The 20,074-nt window shown below is 42.7% G+C and overlaps 1 protein-coding gene across 9 annotated transcripts in view; it reads right to left on the bottom strand.

The window, feature by feature from the left end:
• The window catches only part of FGFR2 (fibroblast growth factor receptor 2), a 79,230-nt gene extending 60,100 nt beyond the window's left edge, over positions 1 to 19,130 (bottom strand). For 2 of the 9 annotated variants that reach the window (XM_015633344.3, XM_015633341.3), the window contains exons 1-4: positions 18,726 to 19,130; positions 16,279 to 16,535; positions 1,125 to 1,391; positions 370 to 444 (exon numbers count right to left, since the gene is read on the bottom strand). In XM_015633344.3, the coding sequence (XP_015488830.1) occupies positions 370 to 444; positions 1,125 to 1,391; positions 16,279 to 16,535; positions 18,726 to 18,862 (736 nt within the window). In that variant the 5' untranslated portion in view covers positions 18,863 to 19,130. The remainder of the gene's footprint in view (positions 1 to 369; positions 445 to 1,124; positions 1,392 to 16,278; positions 16,536 to 18,725) is intronic. The other 7 variants (XM_015633345.3, XM_015633342.3, XM_015633346.3 and 4 more) reach the window with 7 other exon arrangements.
• Between the last annotated feature and the right edge of the window lie 944 nt (positions 19,131 to 20,074).

Raw genomic sequence — 20,074 nt, forward strand, 5'->3', positions numbered from 1 at the left:
GGATCTTTGTTTCTTGTGTTGAATTTCTGCTCAGGTTCAGGAAAAGTTAGTTCATCTGTGAGAGGCTAAACCAGACAAAGACTGAACTTCGATTCAGGAAGAAAGGAAACTGTAGAAATGCCAGGAAGAAGGGAAAAAAAGAAAGTACAGACCAGAAAAGCACATTCAAAAGAATATTAGTTTATTTTTTTTTTTCTTTTCCAAGTTATGAGCCACATGAAACAGAAAACAGAGGAGGACAAAGAGACCACTACTTGACAGTACATGCAGTTAACAATCAAGAAGCTCTGAAGACAGGAGTGCAAAAGATGGGACATAATTTTCCACGTGGATCTTGCTAGTGGCTTCTGGCAGTTCGCTGTTACTTACTCATCTGGTTGCTGTCATTCACAAAGTCCTCGGACCCATCATTGTCATCTTCATCATCCCCAGAGGAAAGAGCATCTGCACATTAAAAACAACCAAGTCTTTAAACCAGCCTATTTTATTATTTTTTTTTACAGACAAATAAATAGATAAGCTACATCTTAGATTGTATAACAAGAAGAACAAGTGTTTAGGTTAGTTGTGCAGAAGCTAGAGGAAAAGAAAATCCAGCCAAAAAAATGTGCTATTTCCATGTAAAATTGCAACAAAGCTAGCTAATAGTCCTGAAGTGCTACAAAGTTTCCCAAGGGAGTTTGCTAAAAATTGCAAAAATCTCTTTGCACTTAATATTTTAACTCCTGCTACAGAAATGCAGCTGAACAGAACTGAGCATCTCCAAAACAATTTACGTCTAAACTCGAAGGATGTAGAACACACATTTTCCTCTTCTGATGCAGGGGGAAAAAACCTGTATTTATTCTACTGGCTTTATCATCATCACAGCAACTCTAATCCTGCCAGAGTGGCATAAAACAGAGAACTCTACAGCAGCTGTTTATCGCTGTGGAGCAAAAAGGAGTAGATACAAACTGAGCCCATTTCAGGGTCAGGACAAGGAGAAAAAAATCCCCAAAACAGCTAGAGAACTCTTCTTAACTCGCTGTACCCAAGTGGACTGTTTCATGTTAGGTCATAATGTGTCTTAACATCACATTTTACAGCTTCTGCATGCAAAAATCTGTGTTGGACTCACTCACCTGTAACATTTACAATGAAGTACAGAGTATCACTGTCTAGGGTCCTAACAGCAGTGCAAGCATAGAGGCCCGAATCTCTGGCTGTGGCATCCTTAATTTGTAAGTACTCCCCAATAATCACTGTCCTATTGTCAGGCCCCAAAGGGAGCCCATCCTTAGTCCAACTGATCATGACGGCGTCTCTCAATTGACAGCGCAACTCAAGCGGCTCTCCTGGAAGTGCTGAGTAAACATCTGGCTGAGAGATTTGGTATTTGGTTGGCGGCTCTGCGAAGGTGGAAGGAAAGGAGGAAAAAATAGAAGAGAAGGGAAAGGAGAGAATTTCCAACACAGGTCAGTGAAGGCCCTTTTCATCCATGGAAATCAAGTTATGTTAAATAAAAAAAAGTTTCATCCAGATTAGCCCAGCATTCTGTGTTGTAAAACTGAACCACATGCAGGTTATTTTCAAGAAGTTCACCACAAGTAAAGCTCAAGCACTTTTGATCAGTGTCTTGGCACATCCCTTGTCCCCAGTGCCACACCAACACAGGACTCTTCTCATCAGTCACAGAGAGCAGGGAACAATGAGGCTTGCAGAACCTGGAGGCTTCAAAAGACTTGTAGGAGCAGGAGGGGCTCAAAAGGCAAATTCCGTTTTCTATCTTAGCATTTGGGTCCACAATTCAAATGGATAATTATCTTTCCCCATCTAATTTTATCAGAAATTGCTTTTTAATTTTTAGAACCTGGGAAATGCTGTTTTGAAAGAAAAGGATGACCAAAACCTCCTGACTCACTAAGCTAATAAACATGAGTTCCCATGCACAGCATATACAATGTCTTTTCTTTCTCCCTGTGCCCCTCACAGAGTCTCTACATTTGCCTTCTACACTACCAGCACTTCTCTCCACGACAGTTACTTTTTCCTTTAAATTCTTTTTTTGTTTCCTGACTTATTTCACAGCCTCTCCCAAGTGGAACACAGCAGAAGCCCAGGAGCACAAGCAAAGCTTTCAAAGTACGCACAGAAGTTCAGAACGAAGCGGCTCATCCATCAGCTCCCTTTTGTAACCCAGTAACAAGAAGAATGGCAAACCACAGTCTTTTTTTTAAAAAAACATCCTTGGAAAACTACATCTGCCTACAGTTACTAGAGCTTCATCCCCCCTTGCAGGGCCAGCTCTCAGCAGGGGGAAGAAATTGCAGCCCCAGGCACTCCAGAGGTAAGGCTCAGCTGTCCCACATACAGGCACTGCTTCTGGAACAGGTTTCTCCCTACCACCTCACTATCCCTCTCCCAAGGGCCTTGCCAAGGGTGGCAGGAATGGTAAATAAAGGAAAGAAGCACGGTGGCATCTTCTGTTTGCTCATGGGGAGGGTCAGAGCACACAGACAGCTGCTCCCCGCACACCCCGGACACGTCCTGCCCTGCACAAGGCACCAACTGCACCTAGGAATAAATAAAACACCTCTCTGTCTGCTTGGGACTCTAAGGGAGTACTAAAAGGTGACTCTTTGATGGCCACACTTACTTCTAAGAATGCCAAAACCCTGAAACCAGTGTTCCTCATCCTTGGGTTGTCATTTTTTGTATCACACTTTGAACAGGGAAGCCTGAAATGAGCACCACATCTGAGCAGGCCTGTAGATGGGAGCCTGGAAATGCTGAAGTTCTGCCAGCAGCTGTGTGCAGCCCTGCAAGGAGCAGGGAGATGGACATGGTGGTCCCCATGGGTCCCTTCCAACTCGAAATGCGATTCCATGAGCACCAGAAGGGTCCAGCATGGTGGGGAACTCGTGCATGTAGATACCAGGCTCTACTGATGGGACCTGGAGACCCAGTTTCTCTCCTGCTCATCCTGCAATCCTGTCCTTGCAGAAATGTGTCCTATCAAAGCTTCTCCTGCCTTTCTCATTAGGGCAAACATGGTTTCTCAAAGAACAGATTTGACACACACGACGCCAAGGTGACACATAAAACCCATCCCCGCACAACTAGTTACAGAGACTGTAAAGCTTCTTGGATTTAGACTTTACAACAAGGTCTCTAAACTTTCTAGCGTGCACAGTTCCATCTCAATAGTCTAGGACAGGCTCCAATACAGACTTATACCCCTTATAAACTAATTCAGTCTTGCTGATACAGTCATGAACCCACAGGTCTGCAATGCAGGTGTTTCCCTGAGTGCTACATTATGCTCTTAGAAATTGAATTTCCAGAAGGAGCTCCTTTCTACATCTATTTCATCACAGTAATGACTGTGTTTGAATCTGCTTGAGAATGTTTTTTAATTAGATTTTGCTGTCAAATAAAAGGTACCTGAAACCAGTTACCTAATTTACTTTGAAGTTAGTAAGACTTCTTTGTAATGTTCTACTTGCAAAGAAAATTTCTTTTACAGCGTTTACACTGTGCCAACAATGTACTGGAGTCTAAAAATGTCTTTGTTTAAACTTTTTTAAAAGCCACCTTGGGTGATGATACCTCAACCCTCCTTTAAGTGCATTAGAGGCTTCTGCTGAACAGTGCCAGGAAACTCACAGGAAGAGCCCACACACAATTAAAAGGAAATTAAATTGAAAATAATTTTTTAACATCACATTCCTGATTTCATCTCTTTTTAAACTACTACCCCCAAATTTGCACTGAGTCTTTCAACACAAATCCAAACTTGAGAACAGTAATTTATTTCAAAATTACAATTTAAAAAATTCCTTTTACAAAGGAAATCACTAGTACACTAAAGGAAAACAAGTTTCAAGCAGGTGTTAGTATTTGGTATACATTATCCTCCTCCATTTATTTCTCTCTACAGTATCAGGGAAGATGTAGCAAAGTGTTGTCATGATATAATGAAGTCATGTTTGGAAATCGTGAGTTATTTCAGGTAAGCCTTTATGTTGCCAAACTAGAATGTAGCAGCACTTAAGACTGTCACTTTTTATAATGTTTGCCTATAAACTTTTTTTCCAGTGTGGGTTTGAAATGGTGCCCAAAAGCAAACAGAGAACAGGTGGGATACTGAGGCATGAATCTGCCCAACAGCTTCACTGCGAAAATCAACCAGTTCAAACTGTTCAGAAATTCCCAGCAGCACATAAACAACCAATCCTGCTGTGTTAACTCTCTCTGGAACACTACACATGGATTTTTCCACTGCTCTGAAATTTAGGGACAAATTCTGAACTCATGTCCATGCTGTAGCATCAAACCAGTGTCTCCCCTGTGGCTGACAGGAGGATTCTTTCCCTGTTCCCCAGGCAAGGTTTGATGACCTGCTATCACATCCAGCTCCTCCAGCCCTCGTGGAAGCTGTGCCTTGGAACTGCATCCTCAACCATCACCAGGGACCTGTGAACCAGCACTTTGCCAGGTTTGTCAGATTAGATAGAAAGTTTTTACAATGAGGGTGGCACAGGTTGCCCAGAGAGAGGGTGGATGCCCCATCCCTGGAAACATTTAAAGCCAGGCTGGACAGGGCTCTGAGCAGTCTGGTCTGCTGAAGATGTCCCAGCTCATTGCAGAGATTCCTTGATTGTAAGAAGGCACAAGATTCCTTTTTAAGCCAATCCTGTACCTCTGGCATTGGTTCCTCCTGCAAAGGTGCACTACCTGACATGAATTACCTGTGTGTCACCCCTTAGAGCACCAAACAAGCAACAGAGGCACGTGCAGAACGACTCTGGCTGTTCTTAAACACTGCAGGACAGGGGACACTGCTTCTGCTATTTTCTGCTCTCAGCTACATCCTTATTTGTAATAGTGGTGGCACACAATGTATTTAAACTTTATAGGTGGAGCTGTTGAACAATACTGCCATGGAAAACCAAGCTGCTGTTAAATAAACAGCTGTGAACTTTTTCTCTGCCTGCTCATACAGCCTCACAGCATGGCTTACGCCATCCAGCCATCAAGTGGAGTAAACACTGTTTGTATAAAAGCCATGACCACAATAGAAGACTGGGGACACTCTGACTGCTCTATTTCAGATTATTAAGATATGCAATTGTATTCCAAATCATGTTTCTGTTCCAGATTCGGTCACTGATTTATACTTCCTTAGGTTTTAAATTATTATCCTCATTATTATTATTATTAGTCCTCATTTAATAAAATGTTAACAAAGAGCTGCTTATCTTAAGTCTCAAGTCATTTAGTTACTTAGTTACAGAGCCAAGTAATGAAAGGATCAGCTAATAGCTAACCCCAGCAAAGATTCTCACACAACTCTCCGGAGCACAAAAGCCTCAGACCCCCATCAAGCCACTTTCACTTCAAAAGGCTTTGGTAAATAACTAAACACTCACCACAGTGTGCCCAGAAGGGTCAACAGACCTGACCTGTCAAGAATCCAAGAGTTTCATTGCAAAACTGAATGTCCCCCCAGGGAACGCCAGCCTGCCAACCACCACCACTGCTGCTGCTTCTCCTACCCCTCCTCATGCTTCTCCTGCCATTGAGGGAAGTCCAGCAAGACCACACTGGATGAACAACATGGGATGGGGATGTCAAACAGGTCTCATGACTTTGCAAGTCAAGCCCAAGGCTTTAGACTCTCCAGGCAGCAGCCCAGGTGTCACCAGTAAGGTGTGCAGCATTCCCTCCCACCTCCCAGGGACAAGATGAAGGGATTCTCCCTTAATATAAGATTCCAGACCAATATTAAGAGTATCTCCTTGTCCTCTTCTGACAATGGATGACAAAATCAGCCTGCAAAAGACACCAGTTCAAGAATGCAGAGTTACTCCTGGCCATGGTGACCATCTCCCATTAGCCAATAGCAAAACAAAGGCTCCTTAGACAAAGGGCACAAAACATCATTTGCAATTCATCCATCAGCTGCTCCAAAGGCACTGGATTCCTGCTGTCCCATTTGTTCTGTTACTATCAGCCAGCTGCCAGCTCTGCCCAGCTCTGCCTCCGCCAGGCACCATCAGGAAGTCTCTGTTCTGATAAAACACTTTGCTTTCCAAATTGCTACACCTCCTCCCATAATTTTAAAACACTAACAATTTATTTTATTTTAAATGCCTTGTCCCTGAACGAGACTCTAAAGAGCACAAATCATTTCCCCCCCATCTGATACATAAAAATATTAGTTGCTCAAATCTGATGAAAAAGATCTGGACCCTGTAAAAAAGCTTCAAACACAAAATTTGAAAGAGCTATCCATGATAGGTACAAGCATAAATATGTGGCAGATTCTAAGTCTTTATTTGTTCCTTTAACACAAACTCCTGGGCTGCTCTATTTGATGGACTTTCACAAAACAAAGATTTTGTAAAAACAGAAGCATGCCAGATTCTTCAAAATAAGTTTTTTCCTGGCATGTTCATTAGTATTGTTATCCTTATAGAATAAGGACGTAATCATCTGATGGGTAAAGAGATGAAACCAAACAAAAAAATAACCCCAAAAGCATTATGTAAGGAAAAGGAATAATCCTCTAGCCCTAGAAATTAACATTTGAAAAATAAAATTGCCACATCATACGTGGCTGGTTCTCCAGCAAGTGTGGAGCTTCCAGCCACACTGACCTGCTGGAGCTTGGACCTCCACACCATGTCAGCTCCTACTGAGTGCTGCATATACTAAACCATCTAAAAAAAAAGTGAATCTCTTCCAATTGCAACAACTTGCCAATGTCATCACGGGTAAGGGAAAATATTACACTGCACTATATCTTGTTTGCCTAAGTTTCGAAAGCTTAGAAGAATAAAAAATTCTGGTGAGCAGCAAAGCATTTTGCCACTTGCTGGACTCCTTGGACAAGAAAAAAACCTCTGAACAGGCACCCAAAAATTATCCCCGTGTGGTTATATCCCATCTCTCTTGGGTCGTACTCTTTGGCAGCAGGTAACAGTCCCCAAGCAGCAATTTGGCCCTGGTTACAGCCACCCAGGCCCAATCACACCCAGCAGAGGAGAGCAGTGGGACCAAACCTCGTGAGGATGGTCCCCTGCTACGCTGGTTGACACGAGGTGAGGGACATGAAAAGTTTCATCAGGGCTTTGATGGCTGCCAAGCAGCTGGGTGGACGTGTCTCACTCACCCCATGGTTAAGGAAAGACTCATTCCCAAACAGAAAGAAATTATACTTGTCTGGGCTTCGGGCAGAGATTAAAAATTCCTACAGCTCGCAGCCTGCTTGCTCCTACCTGTCTTTATAGACATGATTGTTGAGTTACGGCTGCACAACCACGCAAGCTGCGTCAAAAACGACGAGGATCACGTGCTCGTGGGCTTGGCCCTGTGCTTTGTGCTACTGGAAGCCAGGCCAGGGAAGACTCAGAGCATGCCAAGTTCAAAGTAAACAGCAGAGAGACCAGCGAGGCCACCTCCTGCTGCTGGGAACTGCCACTCCTTCCTGTTTGTCCCTGTTCCTCATGCTCTGCTCCTTGCAGGACGAAGAGTTCTTTATACAGCAGCACCATAGGACTGATGTCAGGATAGGGCAAGAAACAGGAAAGCACCAGGATGACTTCTGCACCAAGACTTGGCAACCATGGAAGAAGGAAAGAGCACCCCCAACCTTGAGAAGCCACACCAAACCCCCTAAAATTACTGTGCTGCCTCTTGTAATTTCATCAATTTGAAGAGAAACTGAAGGCCTTCATCTAAACATCTTCAGGATGTGAATGTTTGGTTACAGGCACCAAATCTTGACCATTTCTGTTCAAGTCAAACTCCACCATCTGCCTAAAGTAACAGAGCGAGAGCGTCTCTGCTAAGTGAACTGAGTACAACGAACCTAACACACATGTAACACAATCTCAAAAATAATTAACTGCTCTTCCAACTCATTACAGAAGAGTCTTCTCATGTAATCTATTATACAATACAAAGGGGAAATGAATCACGTTTTGCCAGAACCTCAAATGAAAAACTGGAAAAAAAATAAATTAATCTTCTCTTTCTAAAAAAGCAGAATTTGAGACTAGGAACATTTTCTTATTGTTTCTTCTTTCAGCAAGAGCAGAACTTCAAATCTCCCTGACTGAATTCTGCACGTAACCAAGTGGCAGAGCAATTAAACCAGCTCCTGTTGTTCAACCCAGCCTTAAAGTCTGCTTGGGAAAGGCTCCATAATAAGATATACAGCCCTGGGAAAGCTTACGAGCACGTATATTTGCTTGCAAAAGGTTTTTCTTGGGTTTAGTATTTTCTTCCATCTATTCCAATCTGTAGCTCTTTTCAGGGTCTTTATTTGCATTTCAAGAGCAACATAAAACCTGAACAGAGCATAGCATAGATCCAAACATAAAAACAGAACCTTTTTTTCCAGGTTTGCCAAAGGCCATGCTCAAGACTATTACTGCTCAACGTGCAAAAGAAATAAATTACAACTGGGAGGTTAAAAATTGCACAATTCAATGTTGCAGTGTTAGTTCTGGATGCAGAGAACATCTATTCAGATTCCCTGCAAGCAAGTCAGCAGTTGTTTCTTTTGTACATGGTCCCATTCTAACTTGACTATACAAATCCTCTTAATTTTAGCAGCTCATCTGGAAGTCTCATCTTGCCTGTTCCCCTGAAATTCATCTCCCCCCACTTCCTAAAGGGGGATTTGAAAATAGTCACTGGAAACAATATCCCCAAAACATCCTCTCAGCACTTTTGAGAGTCCCGTCCACAACACACACGGATATAAACCACGGGATATTCTCCAAACACTTCAAAGCCTCAAGGCTCCCTCTCAACCGAGAGCAATATTTAGGTGAGAGGCATCACAGCTGGTTTAATTCCAGCTCCACACAGAGGACAGTCTCCAGTGGGGACAAAGAAAGAGCAGCACAAGCCCTGGAGTGAAAAGCCAGGCTGGCTACCTGCCCTTCCAGGTGGCACACAACCACTCACACAACGCTTCACTTGAACTTCCAGATACCTCCATCGCTCCTGACGGTCACCAGTGGCTCCTGGGCACTTTGCCATACTAATGGAAGAGGGTTCAAATGCTTCTGAACTGCTAGAAGAGCTATTACTGAGCTGTGGTTCACTGCAGATTTATTAGAGAGTCTCCATGCTAATCCTGCACGGCTGAAATACCTGTTCTACCCTGCTGAGTAAACAACACCAGGGAAATCTGGGTACTTCAATACAGTAATATCTCACTATTTTTCATGAATAAACAATGTTTAACAGAACCATGCTCAAGAAGTACTCAAAATTTGATCTGGGTGCTTAAAATTATTTTCAAGAACTGTTGGGTGGCATTCAGAATTAGAAATCGTATTACTTTCCTTGAACCAAATTAAATATTGCAACACTGAGACACTGAGCAGGGAGCTTTCCAAACTTGCAAAGCCAGTCTCCTGAGAGCAGGTTCTGCCCCTGCCCAGCAGCAGGTCCTGCCAGCAGCTCACCTCTCCACACAGCCCATCCTAAAGGAAGCGTAGCATGGACCCTACTGGGATCTTCTACCCCACAACTTGTTATTACAGTTCAAAAATTAAGTTGTTGCCTGGTGTCCTGATCAATTTCTGTCCATCCAACCACAACTGAACCTCCTTCAGCCTTGTCCTGGTGGGTGCAGCCCACCAAGGCAGCCCCAGCCACAGCATCCCACTCCAACCCCACTCACAAACAGCCACAACTCCCCTGGGAGAAAGCCTGAGGTGTCACAAAAGTCTTTGCCTACCTTTTCCTCCCATGTAACAAAACTCTATCCAAAATAGAAAAGCTAAGAGGAAACAAAAAAATTCAAATACAATCAAAATATGATTTTCTTGTCCTCAACCAGCCTCTCGTGCTCATTTTTCCCCCTTCCCATCCTTCAGCACATCTCCCTTTCCAGTAAACCCTCACAAATGCAAGCCATTTCCTTGGTACAGAGGAATTTTCCCCTCTTCCCAGTTCTTGTGGCTTTGCTTGACACGGTGAATGTCCCAAACTGATGAGCCAGTTCTTTTGTGGAGGAGGAAAAGCAATAATTACACACAACCTGCAACGTGTGAGGAGAGGAATGAAAGTAGGTCAGGTCTCAACTCCTCAGCTTCACTGGGGTTCACCAAATGCTTTCACTTACAGTCAGTTTAAAAATACAATTAAAATAATAACAGCACAGCAAGTGAATAAAGCAGCACCATAGAATTCAATTTTCTGTCCCTTTCTTTGATATGGATAATGGCATTTGTGTGGTGACAAGAGGCACAAAAACCTGAACCAGCAGAAAATGAAGCCCACAAGACACATCCTGGTATCAGGTACTCTGACACTCAGAAATCCAGGAAAAACAAATCCATTAACAAAAGGGTTCTTTGGGGGGGAAAAAAAAAGCAAACAAAACAAAGAAACCACCAGCGATAATTAAGAGATGAGAAAGGACAATCTGGAGACATACATAATCGGTTTACGAATTATAAGCTGGTTTTGACAGCTTAAAAAAAAATCCACTTAAAAAAAAATCCACATTAAAAAAAAATCCACTTCTCTCACAGAATTCTCTTGTTTTGCAACTGTCCTGCTTGGGAAGCACAGTCCCCAAGGAGCAAATGCCAAGAGAGTTCTGCTGACGCTCCCAGCTCCGAGTGAAACCCGAAGGGCCAAACTTCCAGAACAGCCCCGGCACTCCCAGCGCACGTTTCGTAATTATAACAGGAGCTGTTGGCTGCTGCACTCCTGCAAATCTGGTCCTTATTTAAGATCTGACTCTTACAAAGTCACTCCAAAGTTGCTCAGTTGCTCCAATTTCTCTTTCAATCAGCTTGAAAGTCAGTTTAGTCCCTGGTACTGCAAGATGGCGTTTGAGAATTGGGGAGCACGCTGTGCCAAAGCTCCCTGGAAAAAAACCCCACTGCAAACACACACTGCAACATGCTGAACCTAAACTCAAAGGTCTGAGCTCCAAATCAGTCCCCAAATTGCTCAGAGGATGATTTTACACTGACAGGCTCTGTGCCAAACCAAATACTGCCCTGTTTCCCACCGCCACCACTAACACAAATCACTGTCCTTTGCAGAAGATGCTCCCACTTGTCCAGCTGGGATTCATGGTCCCTTTTCAGCCTGAATTTTGCACTTATTTAACTACACTGAAATAAATTTTCCCTTCTAGTCAAACCAGGTGTGCTATTACACTCAGACAAGACATAACTTGCCAAAGTGGGTGATGTTCTTCTAAAAACACAAGATTTAAACTGCTCAGGAGCGCTGCTTCGAAGAAAGTCTCTTTTCACTCTAAAGCTTCAATCTTGAAGAGTCTCAAAATGTTTAACACTTAAAATCCTGACACTTCCAATAAGGAGTTTTTCTCTATAAATGGCAGAAAAAGACATAGTATTTTTCTAGCATTCCCATCTGATCCTAAACTAGTCATTTCAAGAAAACACTGATCTTTGAATGTTTTTGTTTAAAGCCATTTAAAGATCATTTCTAGTGAAGCTGGATATAGAAATAAGCTCATTAAGAGCGATGCTATGGGTATTATTGAAACTCCACAATAGTCCATCGTCTCATGCATACACAGCCTTGCATAACTGGAGATGTCAGCATTTTCATTGTAAATTCTGCTTTCAGAGGTTTCAAACTTGCCTGTAAAAAAAGTTGCTATGGCCTGAAATTTGTTGCTATTTCCCTGCCAAAGAACTGTTTTAACATTAGGAAACTATGCATTCATTGGAGTCGGCCACAGGTTTGGGGTTTAAAAAAAATATATATAAAAAGAATAAAAACTTCACAGCTCAGCATCTTAGAAAGTTTTCTGGCTAAAAAAAAAAAAACAGAACCAAAAAATCCAAAACCAGACCCTCACTAAAGGAATCAAATCCCTAAAAGTTAATAATTATTATACCCCTTCAAAAAGCTTCAACTGTATGGCAGATAAGCCTAAAACATGCAATTATTTCTGCTACTTTGCAAAATAGTATCCACACTGAGAGACTACTGACTCCCAGAGTCTCATCAACACAGACTGGAAATAACAACCCTACCCATGCCCAATTAGTTTGAAGCTCAAGACCATGTCCCTGCTAAAGGGCTGCAGATTTTAAACACAGAATGGACACATTAAGACTGATTTAATCTGGCTGCTTATACAATTCCCCAGAATCTCAGCTAGCAAATCCTGTACTGGGCCAAATAACTTACTGAACCGGATCCCTGAGAGGGCATGCAGCCCTCACCCGAAGCTGTGGGGATGTCACATTCCTCCATAATGGGCTTTAATAATTGCCCTTCCTTGAAATAAAATGAAAAGGAAAATAAATTAAAAAGATAAAGCTGACTCTGAATTAAGTAATGGGTTTGAATTCTTAATTTAACTTGCAGATATCAAAGCCGCTGTTTAAGAAAGAAAAAGCCAAAACAAAACAGTCAGAAGGGAGCCCTGGGTGAACCATTAGCTTTATTTTTTCCTGCCAAACTAGAAGCAGCATTCTGGTGATTCCACACCACCTCTGTCCCAGGAAAACGATGGATTGGATGTGCAGGGTCCCCCCAGCCCTGTGACCTCTCAGCAGGGTGGCACTGGCTGCAGAGCACCCATGGGGACACCCCAGGATCAGGAGTGGGACAGGGGACATCCCACCACCACAGCATCCCTTCTCCACACACTGGAGCACCTGACAAACCACACATCCTGACCCAGGCAGGTCACAGAGGCTGAAGAAGGATCTCCAGTGCTGACCACTGTGACCACAGGTGACATTAACCTGTAAGCACTGCCAACATTTTTACAAAAATGAAGGTACGTTGCTCATATGACTCAACATTTTTGCAGAAAGGAAAGCAGTGTGCTGGACATACTGATTTTTGGATGTTTAGTGTCAGCAAGTGGCTATGACTGATTAAATCCCAAAGAAAAACTCGTCACTCACTCCCACCACAAGCACACATCACCTATTAATGGGGATCTCTACCCTTCCTTGCTGCTCCTGGGAACCTCCCAAATATAGGAACCATTCTGAGCTATTGTGTTTTCCACAGGACACAGAAATAGGCTGTCCCTCGTGGAAAGCTTAAATTAATCCTTTGAAATTTGACCTAAATCAAAAGAACTGAAAAACGTTGCCACCACACCGGGCGGGGGCTCCGAGTGGGTGCTCCAAGGACGGCGTCAAGGCATTGGGAAAGAGACCAAATTAGCTACCCAGCAGGATGATAACACACAGCCTGGGCAAGAGGAGGTCAAGGGAGAGCTCACTATTTATCAAATATATGTCTAAACTAATTATTCAGTTCACAAAGTAGCCCTTCAACCCATGTGTGCGGTCAGAGCCCTTGTGAAACGCTGGCCACCATCAAAGGCCTGGGCACACACAGGCTGAGAGAATGGTGCCTTTGTACACGCTGGGGGAGGCTTATTTCTAAATATTTTGAAGCAGAAAAAGTCTTTCTGCTCCCTAGGACAAAAAAACATGTATGTAAACACTTCAGTGAGATATAACTTGAGAGCTGTCAGTCCCCACAGAAGTCCTACAGGTCCTGTTTGTGCTCACACAGCGCAACAGGCTCAGGTTTCACCATCGCTGCTTGGGAATAAGGCACCACAAGTGAGATCCAGCACGCTCAGGATCCCCAGTGAGCACCCACATTATCACTCACAACGGATCAAGATGCCATTTTCAGTGTAAACACTTTCACATGGACCAGAGTAATACCCAATGGTCCCTGAGGGATATTTATTTACTCAGGACTGACTGACAGCACCTTGATGCACGACATCGTGCACATATCCCTGCAGCTGATCATCCTCCTAGATAAATACTGCTTGAACTAAAGCACACACTTCAGTATTTTTTATACATACCCAGATACTCTGAAGAAAATTATTGCAAATGTCCCTAAAGTTACATATAGCTGAGAGAAAGTATTTTCTCTGTTAGAACCAAAGGAACAAATCTCAATTCCTGTTAATGTTATGTACAGCTTTTTCAATAGTCTGAGTCACTAAGATGATAAACAATAACGATACAAGCACCTTGTATTAAAAATAAATACATAAAAACAGAGAATTCAGGGCATGTCCATGAAGGAAGACTCAGGAACAGATCAGTGAGTGTCACCAAAGGTCACGGCCCTGCCGACCTTCTCAGCTGGCATGAAATGTCATAGCTCTAATGACTGCAGGCAGCAGCCCCACTGAAAATTCACATTATTAGAGCACCTGACCCCCCAAATTAGCTGTGCCCAAGACGTTTTGGCATTTACTACATTAGAAAAGAAGTCTGCTTTGTCTTTGAGGAGTTCTTTTGAAGGGTATTTTTCTGGTCTGGGCTTGGAGAGCTTGTGGGTGGCAGTGATAGTACCTGGAGAAGGTGACTGTGTAAAAACTTGGTTTTCTTTTAGTTTGTTTTTTAATATCAAAGGGTTTAACGAAATACACACAGGAGGTTTTATTTCCCAAAACTCAGATATAAATCCCACACAATTCCCTGTATTCTGCAGCATAAAAACTCTTATTATGCCATTAACTTAGAAGTGTTTTCTGATTTTTTTTTTTTCTAGTTTCTGGTAATGATTTGGGTTCTCACATCTAAAATTGTTTCACATCAGTAACATTCCTGCCCAGGAAAGAAGTTTTAAATTTTTTTTAACAATTTACGCTTTGATGAAACCCAGATTCCACCCCCTAAATATTCAGTGTGTAAGAGACATATTCTCAAACTGTATTTTATAAATAAAAAAAGCTATTCTTTCCCTGGAAAGTTAAAAAGTTATCAGTCACCATTCAAAAAATATTACTCTTTTTCCCATAAAACATTTCACCAATCTTCAATCACATTCTTTCTGACTTAACCCTAAAACTAGGGGACCTTGCAACAAAGCTAGTCTTAAACCAGAATTATTCATGATTTTGAAAAGCCAAAAAGGCACCAGATGTTCAATTAACAAATCATACAGTAAGTGGCAACAAGAGTTGGGCATGTTGTTTTTTTTTTAAATCTCAGGTTACCTTCAAAAGAAAAAAAAAACTCAAACATTTTTGCTACCCATAATGTCTGTGGCTGACAAATGGCAATATTGCTGTTCCTTGAGAATTTTTTTCAGCAATGCTTGCTAGGGAAGAGGGCTCATCATCTCTAAATAGTTCATCCCCTGCCATCAATAAAAATGTACTTGGAGCAGATTCTAAAAATGCGTTAGCTGGTGACGTCTATTTTTAGAGGCAGCGGGTAGAAACAAGTTTTGCATGAAGAATTATTAAATAAAAACGAAACTGCATCCATGGACATGAGTAGTAGGATGTGTAAAGGCCAAACTCTGCAGCAGGCTTGCCAGGTCAGAAATGCTCTGTGGACTATTAGATCAGCTTGACAGCTGAGTTATTAGAGCTGTGATCACTCCTCCAAAAGACAGATAGAAACTTAGGAAAGAAGCCTCACTTCCTCCCCCTGATGCTCAGAGAGCAGGAATGACCCAGCACAATGCAGTAAAATCATGCTCCAATACAATCAGCTCACAACAATGAAAAAGCAGCCACCCCTGAGCTCTCCAGAGAAGAAAACCACTTTGCAGAGCTTCAGGAACAGAGAAACCTAGAAGAACATACCAACAGGTGCAGACTCAAAATAGGAGATTTTATCAAAACAACTCTTTGAATGTGAAGGTCTAGACTGGCCTTTGCTCTCCCAGCAATAAAGTACAGCCCTTCCATTGAGATCTCCACATTTACACCTCCAGGACTTGTGATCCAGACACGGCACCACCAACTGTGCTTGGATATTAACAGCATCAGGGAAGTTTGTCCTGAGTACAAACACCAACAAAGCTGCAACAGCATTTTTGCAGAGTGCCTGGCAAAACTAAACATTCACAAATAAAAACTACTGAGATTCATTTTTCTCTGGACTCCTCAGGTTAAGACAACCCCAAAGCCACTCATCCACCTGGTTCCTCGAGACAGCAACACATAGCAGCACCCAAGTGTCACAGACTGGTTTCCTTAAAGACCCATTCCTGAAAACTTCCATCTGTACACTTTGATTATACAACGTGATGACAGTCCCAAGTGAAATCACTGACACCACTGGCTTGCACAAGAATAAACAAACGCACGCTTGTACAAACACAGCCCAGGCGAGAGCGGGGGAAGTCAGAAACCGTAACTCTCCAGGGCTGGTCTGTTACTTGCCTTAGATTTACCAGAGCACATGGAAAGATGTTGACTTCTAGTTCAGATGTCCACTTAAAATTAACTTCTTTTAAAGAATTAAGTATTCTAGAGCGATTTACCTTCGGGTTCCACCGTGGTGTCTTCAACAACTAAATTAAATGAAGGTCGAGCCAGGGAAAGTCCAGCCATGGTGACCACCACCAGGCAGATAAGGCAACCCGAATCCCAGCTGACCATCTTTTTAGAGTAAATTCCTGGTCCATTTCCATATCTCCATGTGGACTTTAATCCCATCTGAACACCTCTAGAGAAGCATGGAGAGAAAGCCGTGCCTTCGGCCAGGGTAATGCCTCCTCCCTTGGAACGACGGCTGCTGCTGCAGGGAGGAGAGAGATTTAACACTGTCAGCAAAAACATCTCCAAACACAAACCAAAAACCTTCATAAAGCCTCAAACAGAGCTGAGGTGAGAGGGAGGGGAGGAGGAGGATGGGAAAAATAGTTTTCCAGCTTGAAGAATATGTGAAAAGTGAGTGACTTTTCATCTTCTGTTAGCAGTTTCCATCATCACCTGAGGCGTAACCAAGTCCTCCTTGTTTTCACAAAATCACTTCTCAGCACATATTGAGAGCTATTTTACTGACAGAAAAACATACAGGATTTCAAAAATGAGGGGCACACACATGTGCAGGCACATAACCTGTAATGCTACAAAATTACCACAATTATACAAATTATATTCTTGTTATTGTTTGAAAGTTTATGTAAGTTTGCCTTGTTTTTCATTCCTTCACCTAAGCAGTTCTGCAGCCAGATGAATTTGCAGGAATCCAGTAATTTTCCACAAGTAAAATTGAAAAATATACTCCTCAGGCTTGGAAAAATCTGTAAGAATATTTCAACTCAGGACTTCCAGCTCCCCCAAGGATATAATTTCTTCTGGCTCAGTTTGGTGTCCTTTGGAATCCCCTGAGTCCTGGACAGGTGAAAGGCTCAAGTCTTTGCAATGATATTGGTTTTCTACACTGCATTACAGACAATTAAAATCTATATAAAAATATGACATAGATTGTAGTTTCACAGGAGACCTGCCCAGCATCACTCTGCATCCATACATGCCAAGCTGTGTGCACAAACTTTTCTTTCCTCAGTCTCTCAATAATGCTTATTGAGATATATTTTTCAAAAGGGGGGGTGGGGGGAAGTCTATTTTATTCACAATAAAACAAGTTTAAATGGATGGAGATAAGTGATAATCCAGGCATGGTCTGACAGAGAAGTGGCACCAAAGGAACTGGCACTCCCTTCAGGGGACCCTGTTGCCTCTACACAGAGATGCCAGGTGAGGGTCAGGAGAGCATTCTCCTCACAGGGTGATTTAACAGCTCAAGCAGAAAATTAGACCTGATTTTCCGCTTCAGAAATAAAAGACGGTAAAACCTCAGTAAATGGATAAAACAAGTAACTGCAGCAATTGTTCTAATCTGGTCAATGATTCATCTTAGATGTGATGAAACCCAACTGAAATATGGAGAGTTCTTGTCTGGAAGGGGAAAAAATAACACAAAACCTCTTTTTCCCTCCTGCCCTCAACACTTGAAAATTTAAAAATAAAATAAAAAAATAAAAAGGAAGGGAGCGTGGCTCTGAAGTCAAACTTCTCCAAACTCCTTGTCATTGGGATTTGGTGTTGTACCTCAGCATGCAGAAACAGGAACACAAATTCTCCTTTTATAAAGCCAACCACTTAAAAAGTTGATTCTGACTATTAGCCTTGTGCTAGCTGCTACAAAGTTCACAAATGCTGTTGAGGCATCTTTTGCCTTGGGTACTCTACCCAGTAACTGGAGTTGGTAGGAACAGGTTTTGGATGACATAAAGAAGTCACTCGAGGAAAAAAAATTAATACATGTTATCCCAGGTGAATCCCTGCTACTTCAGGGTAAGCTTTTTTCACCTCCGTGGGTATCACCTCAAAGCCCTGTCCCTCCTGTAGAGATTCCAGCCTGGCTCCAGCATCCCAGACCACAAGCTAGCAACTACCATTAAATTTCCAGTGAAAACACCACCAGACCACTGCACAAACATTTGCAAAGAGCTTGCCCAGCCATTCTCTAAATAAGCACAGAGCAGGTGTAGAGCTGAAGAGGGCTCTGTCTTTGGGACCAGGTTGTGTCTGGAGCAAACCCCCCTGGATGGATGTCACCGCCCAGGTCCGCTGCCCACCTCCACAGCCCTGCAGCTCAGTTTATCCAGCTGCAAAGTGGGTAGAAACCCCTAATCAACAGCCTGGATGTAATGCTGATTTAATTTCCATAAATCATCCTGTAAACTCCGATTAAAGTCTGTGTTGATAAATGCAAAATCCTATCACGGTTTTGCGGAAAGAAAACATACCAGAACGCCAGCATGTATTTCAGACTCCAAGAGCATTAATTCCACTGACATTCCTGCAGTTTCAGATTTTCAGACTACATTAAACGCCACTGAAAGCACATTTGTGGTTCCTGTCCTCATCCTAAATCCTGAAGCTCGGCACGGGGCTGCTTGGCCATGCATCTCCTCACCTGAAGATTTTTGTTGGCTCCCGCACCTCAACATCTGCCGGCATAAAGAAGGGATTCTTCATCCACAGAGCAGCAGCAAACTCAAAATCCTGGCTTGTGAAGGTGCAACAACACAAAAACCAAAGCTCTGCACCCATCCATGGAGCCAAACCACTCTTTACCACCAGGACAGCAAACAGGCTTCAAGGATTGCCCTCTCCCAAAAGAAGTGGAGTCCAGCGAAGATGAAACGAAACCAAATTCTTCTCATAGTTTAATTGCCACAGTTGCTGGGGGACGAGTCCCTGGAAAGACCTCCTGTGCTGGATAATTATGTACCTCTATCTCAATGTTTGGAACACAGCCCCAGCATGCTTTTTGGCCTCCACAATTCTGGCTTCCTGACTACAATACCATAATCCCTCCTGGAGTCTCAGACTCAGTGAAAGCCACACGTAGTGTTTATTTTTCCCCTTGAAAGGGAACTCTGTCTCTCTTCTCAGCCTACACTTTGGGGAGGAGTTGTCAGCCCCCAATGATTGATGGCTCTCCTTGCCACTCGCTCATCAAGTCAATTTTCACCTCGTCACATACCTGCCCAAATTTTCTTTGCCAAACTGACAAGCATGGGAAAGCAGACTGGTTTGGGAGCCCAACCAAATTCCTCCAAGCTGTACTTCAGTTTAAACACACTCGCACACACAAACAAGTAGTACTTGTTCAGCAGTGGCATTAATTAAATTCAATGCTCAGTGTTCTTTTTAATCTACTTGCATTGTTGTTTATAAGATGTTTATCACTCCCCAGGGACAGCACGATTTGTAGAGTATGTTAATCAAATCAATACATTGCTCACGGTAGAACTTTTCAGCATCTTTCTCAGTCAGGCGGTGAATAGCAAAATCTGAGTGAAGTATGCATCTTCCCTCCACAAAGAAACCTCAAGCGCTCTAAAAGCCCAGTAGCTTCATCAGAAACATCCAGGTAGATGAAGCTTTAAAGCTAATAAGCTTTATATACATACAAAATTCCACGGAGAGAGGAATTCTGTACAGACAGAAAATGCAGAACCATACATCCGTCTATAAAAATACATATACACACATATATCTAACAAGACTTTTCAGCAGGGTTCAATCTCCAAGCAAATCTGAGCATCACAGCTATTAAACATTAATTCTGGAGGACTAATGGGAACCGGCTGGCAGCTTCAGTACTTTTTCATTGTTTGAACTTCTTTCATTTGCTTTCCAGGACTATCTTGTTTTTCTCAAGTCTTTTGCCACCAAGAGATTGGGGAGGGGGGGGAAAAAAAATCTGCATTTTAATTGACATTCCAGAGAGCGGGAGAAGTCCAGAGGCTGCTGATT

The sequence above is a fragment of the Parus major genome, chromosome 6, assembly GCF_001522545.3.
Source record: "Parus major isolate Abel chromosome 6, Parus_major1.1, whole genome shotgun sequence".
NCBI lineage: Eukaryota > Metazoa > Chordata > Aves > Passeriformes > Paridae > Parus > Parus major.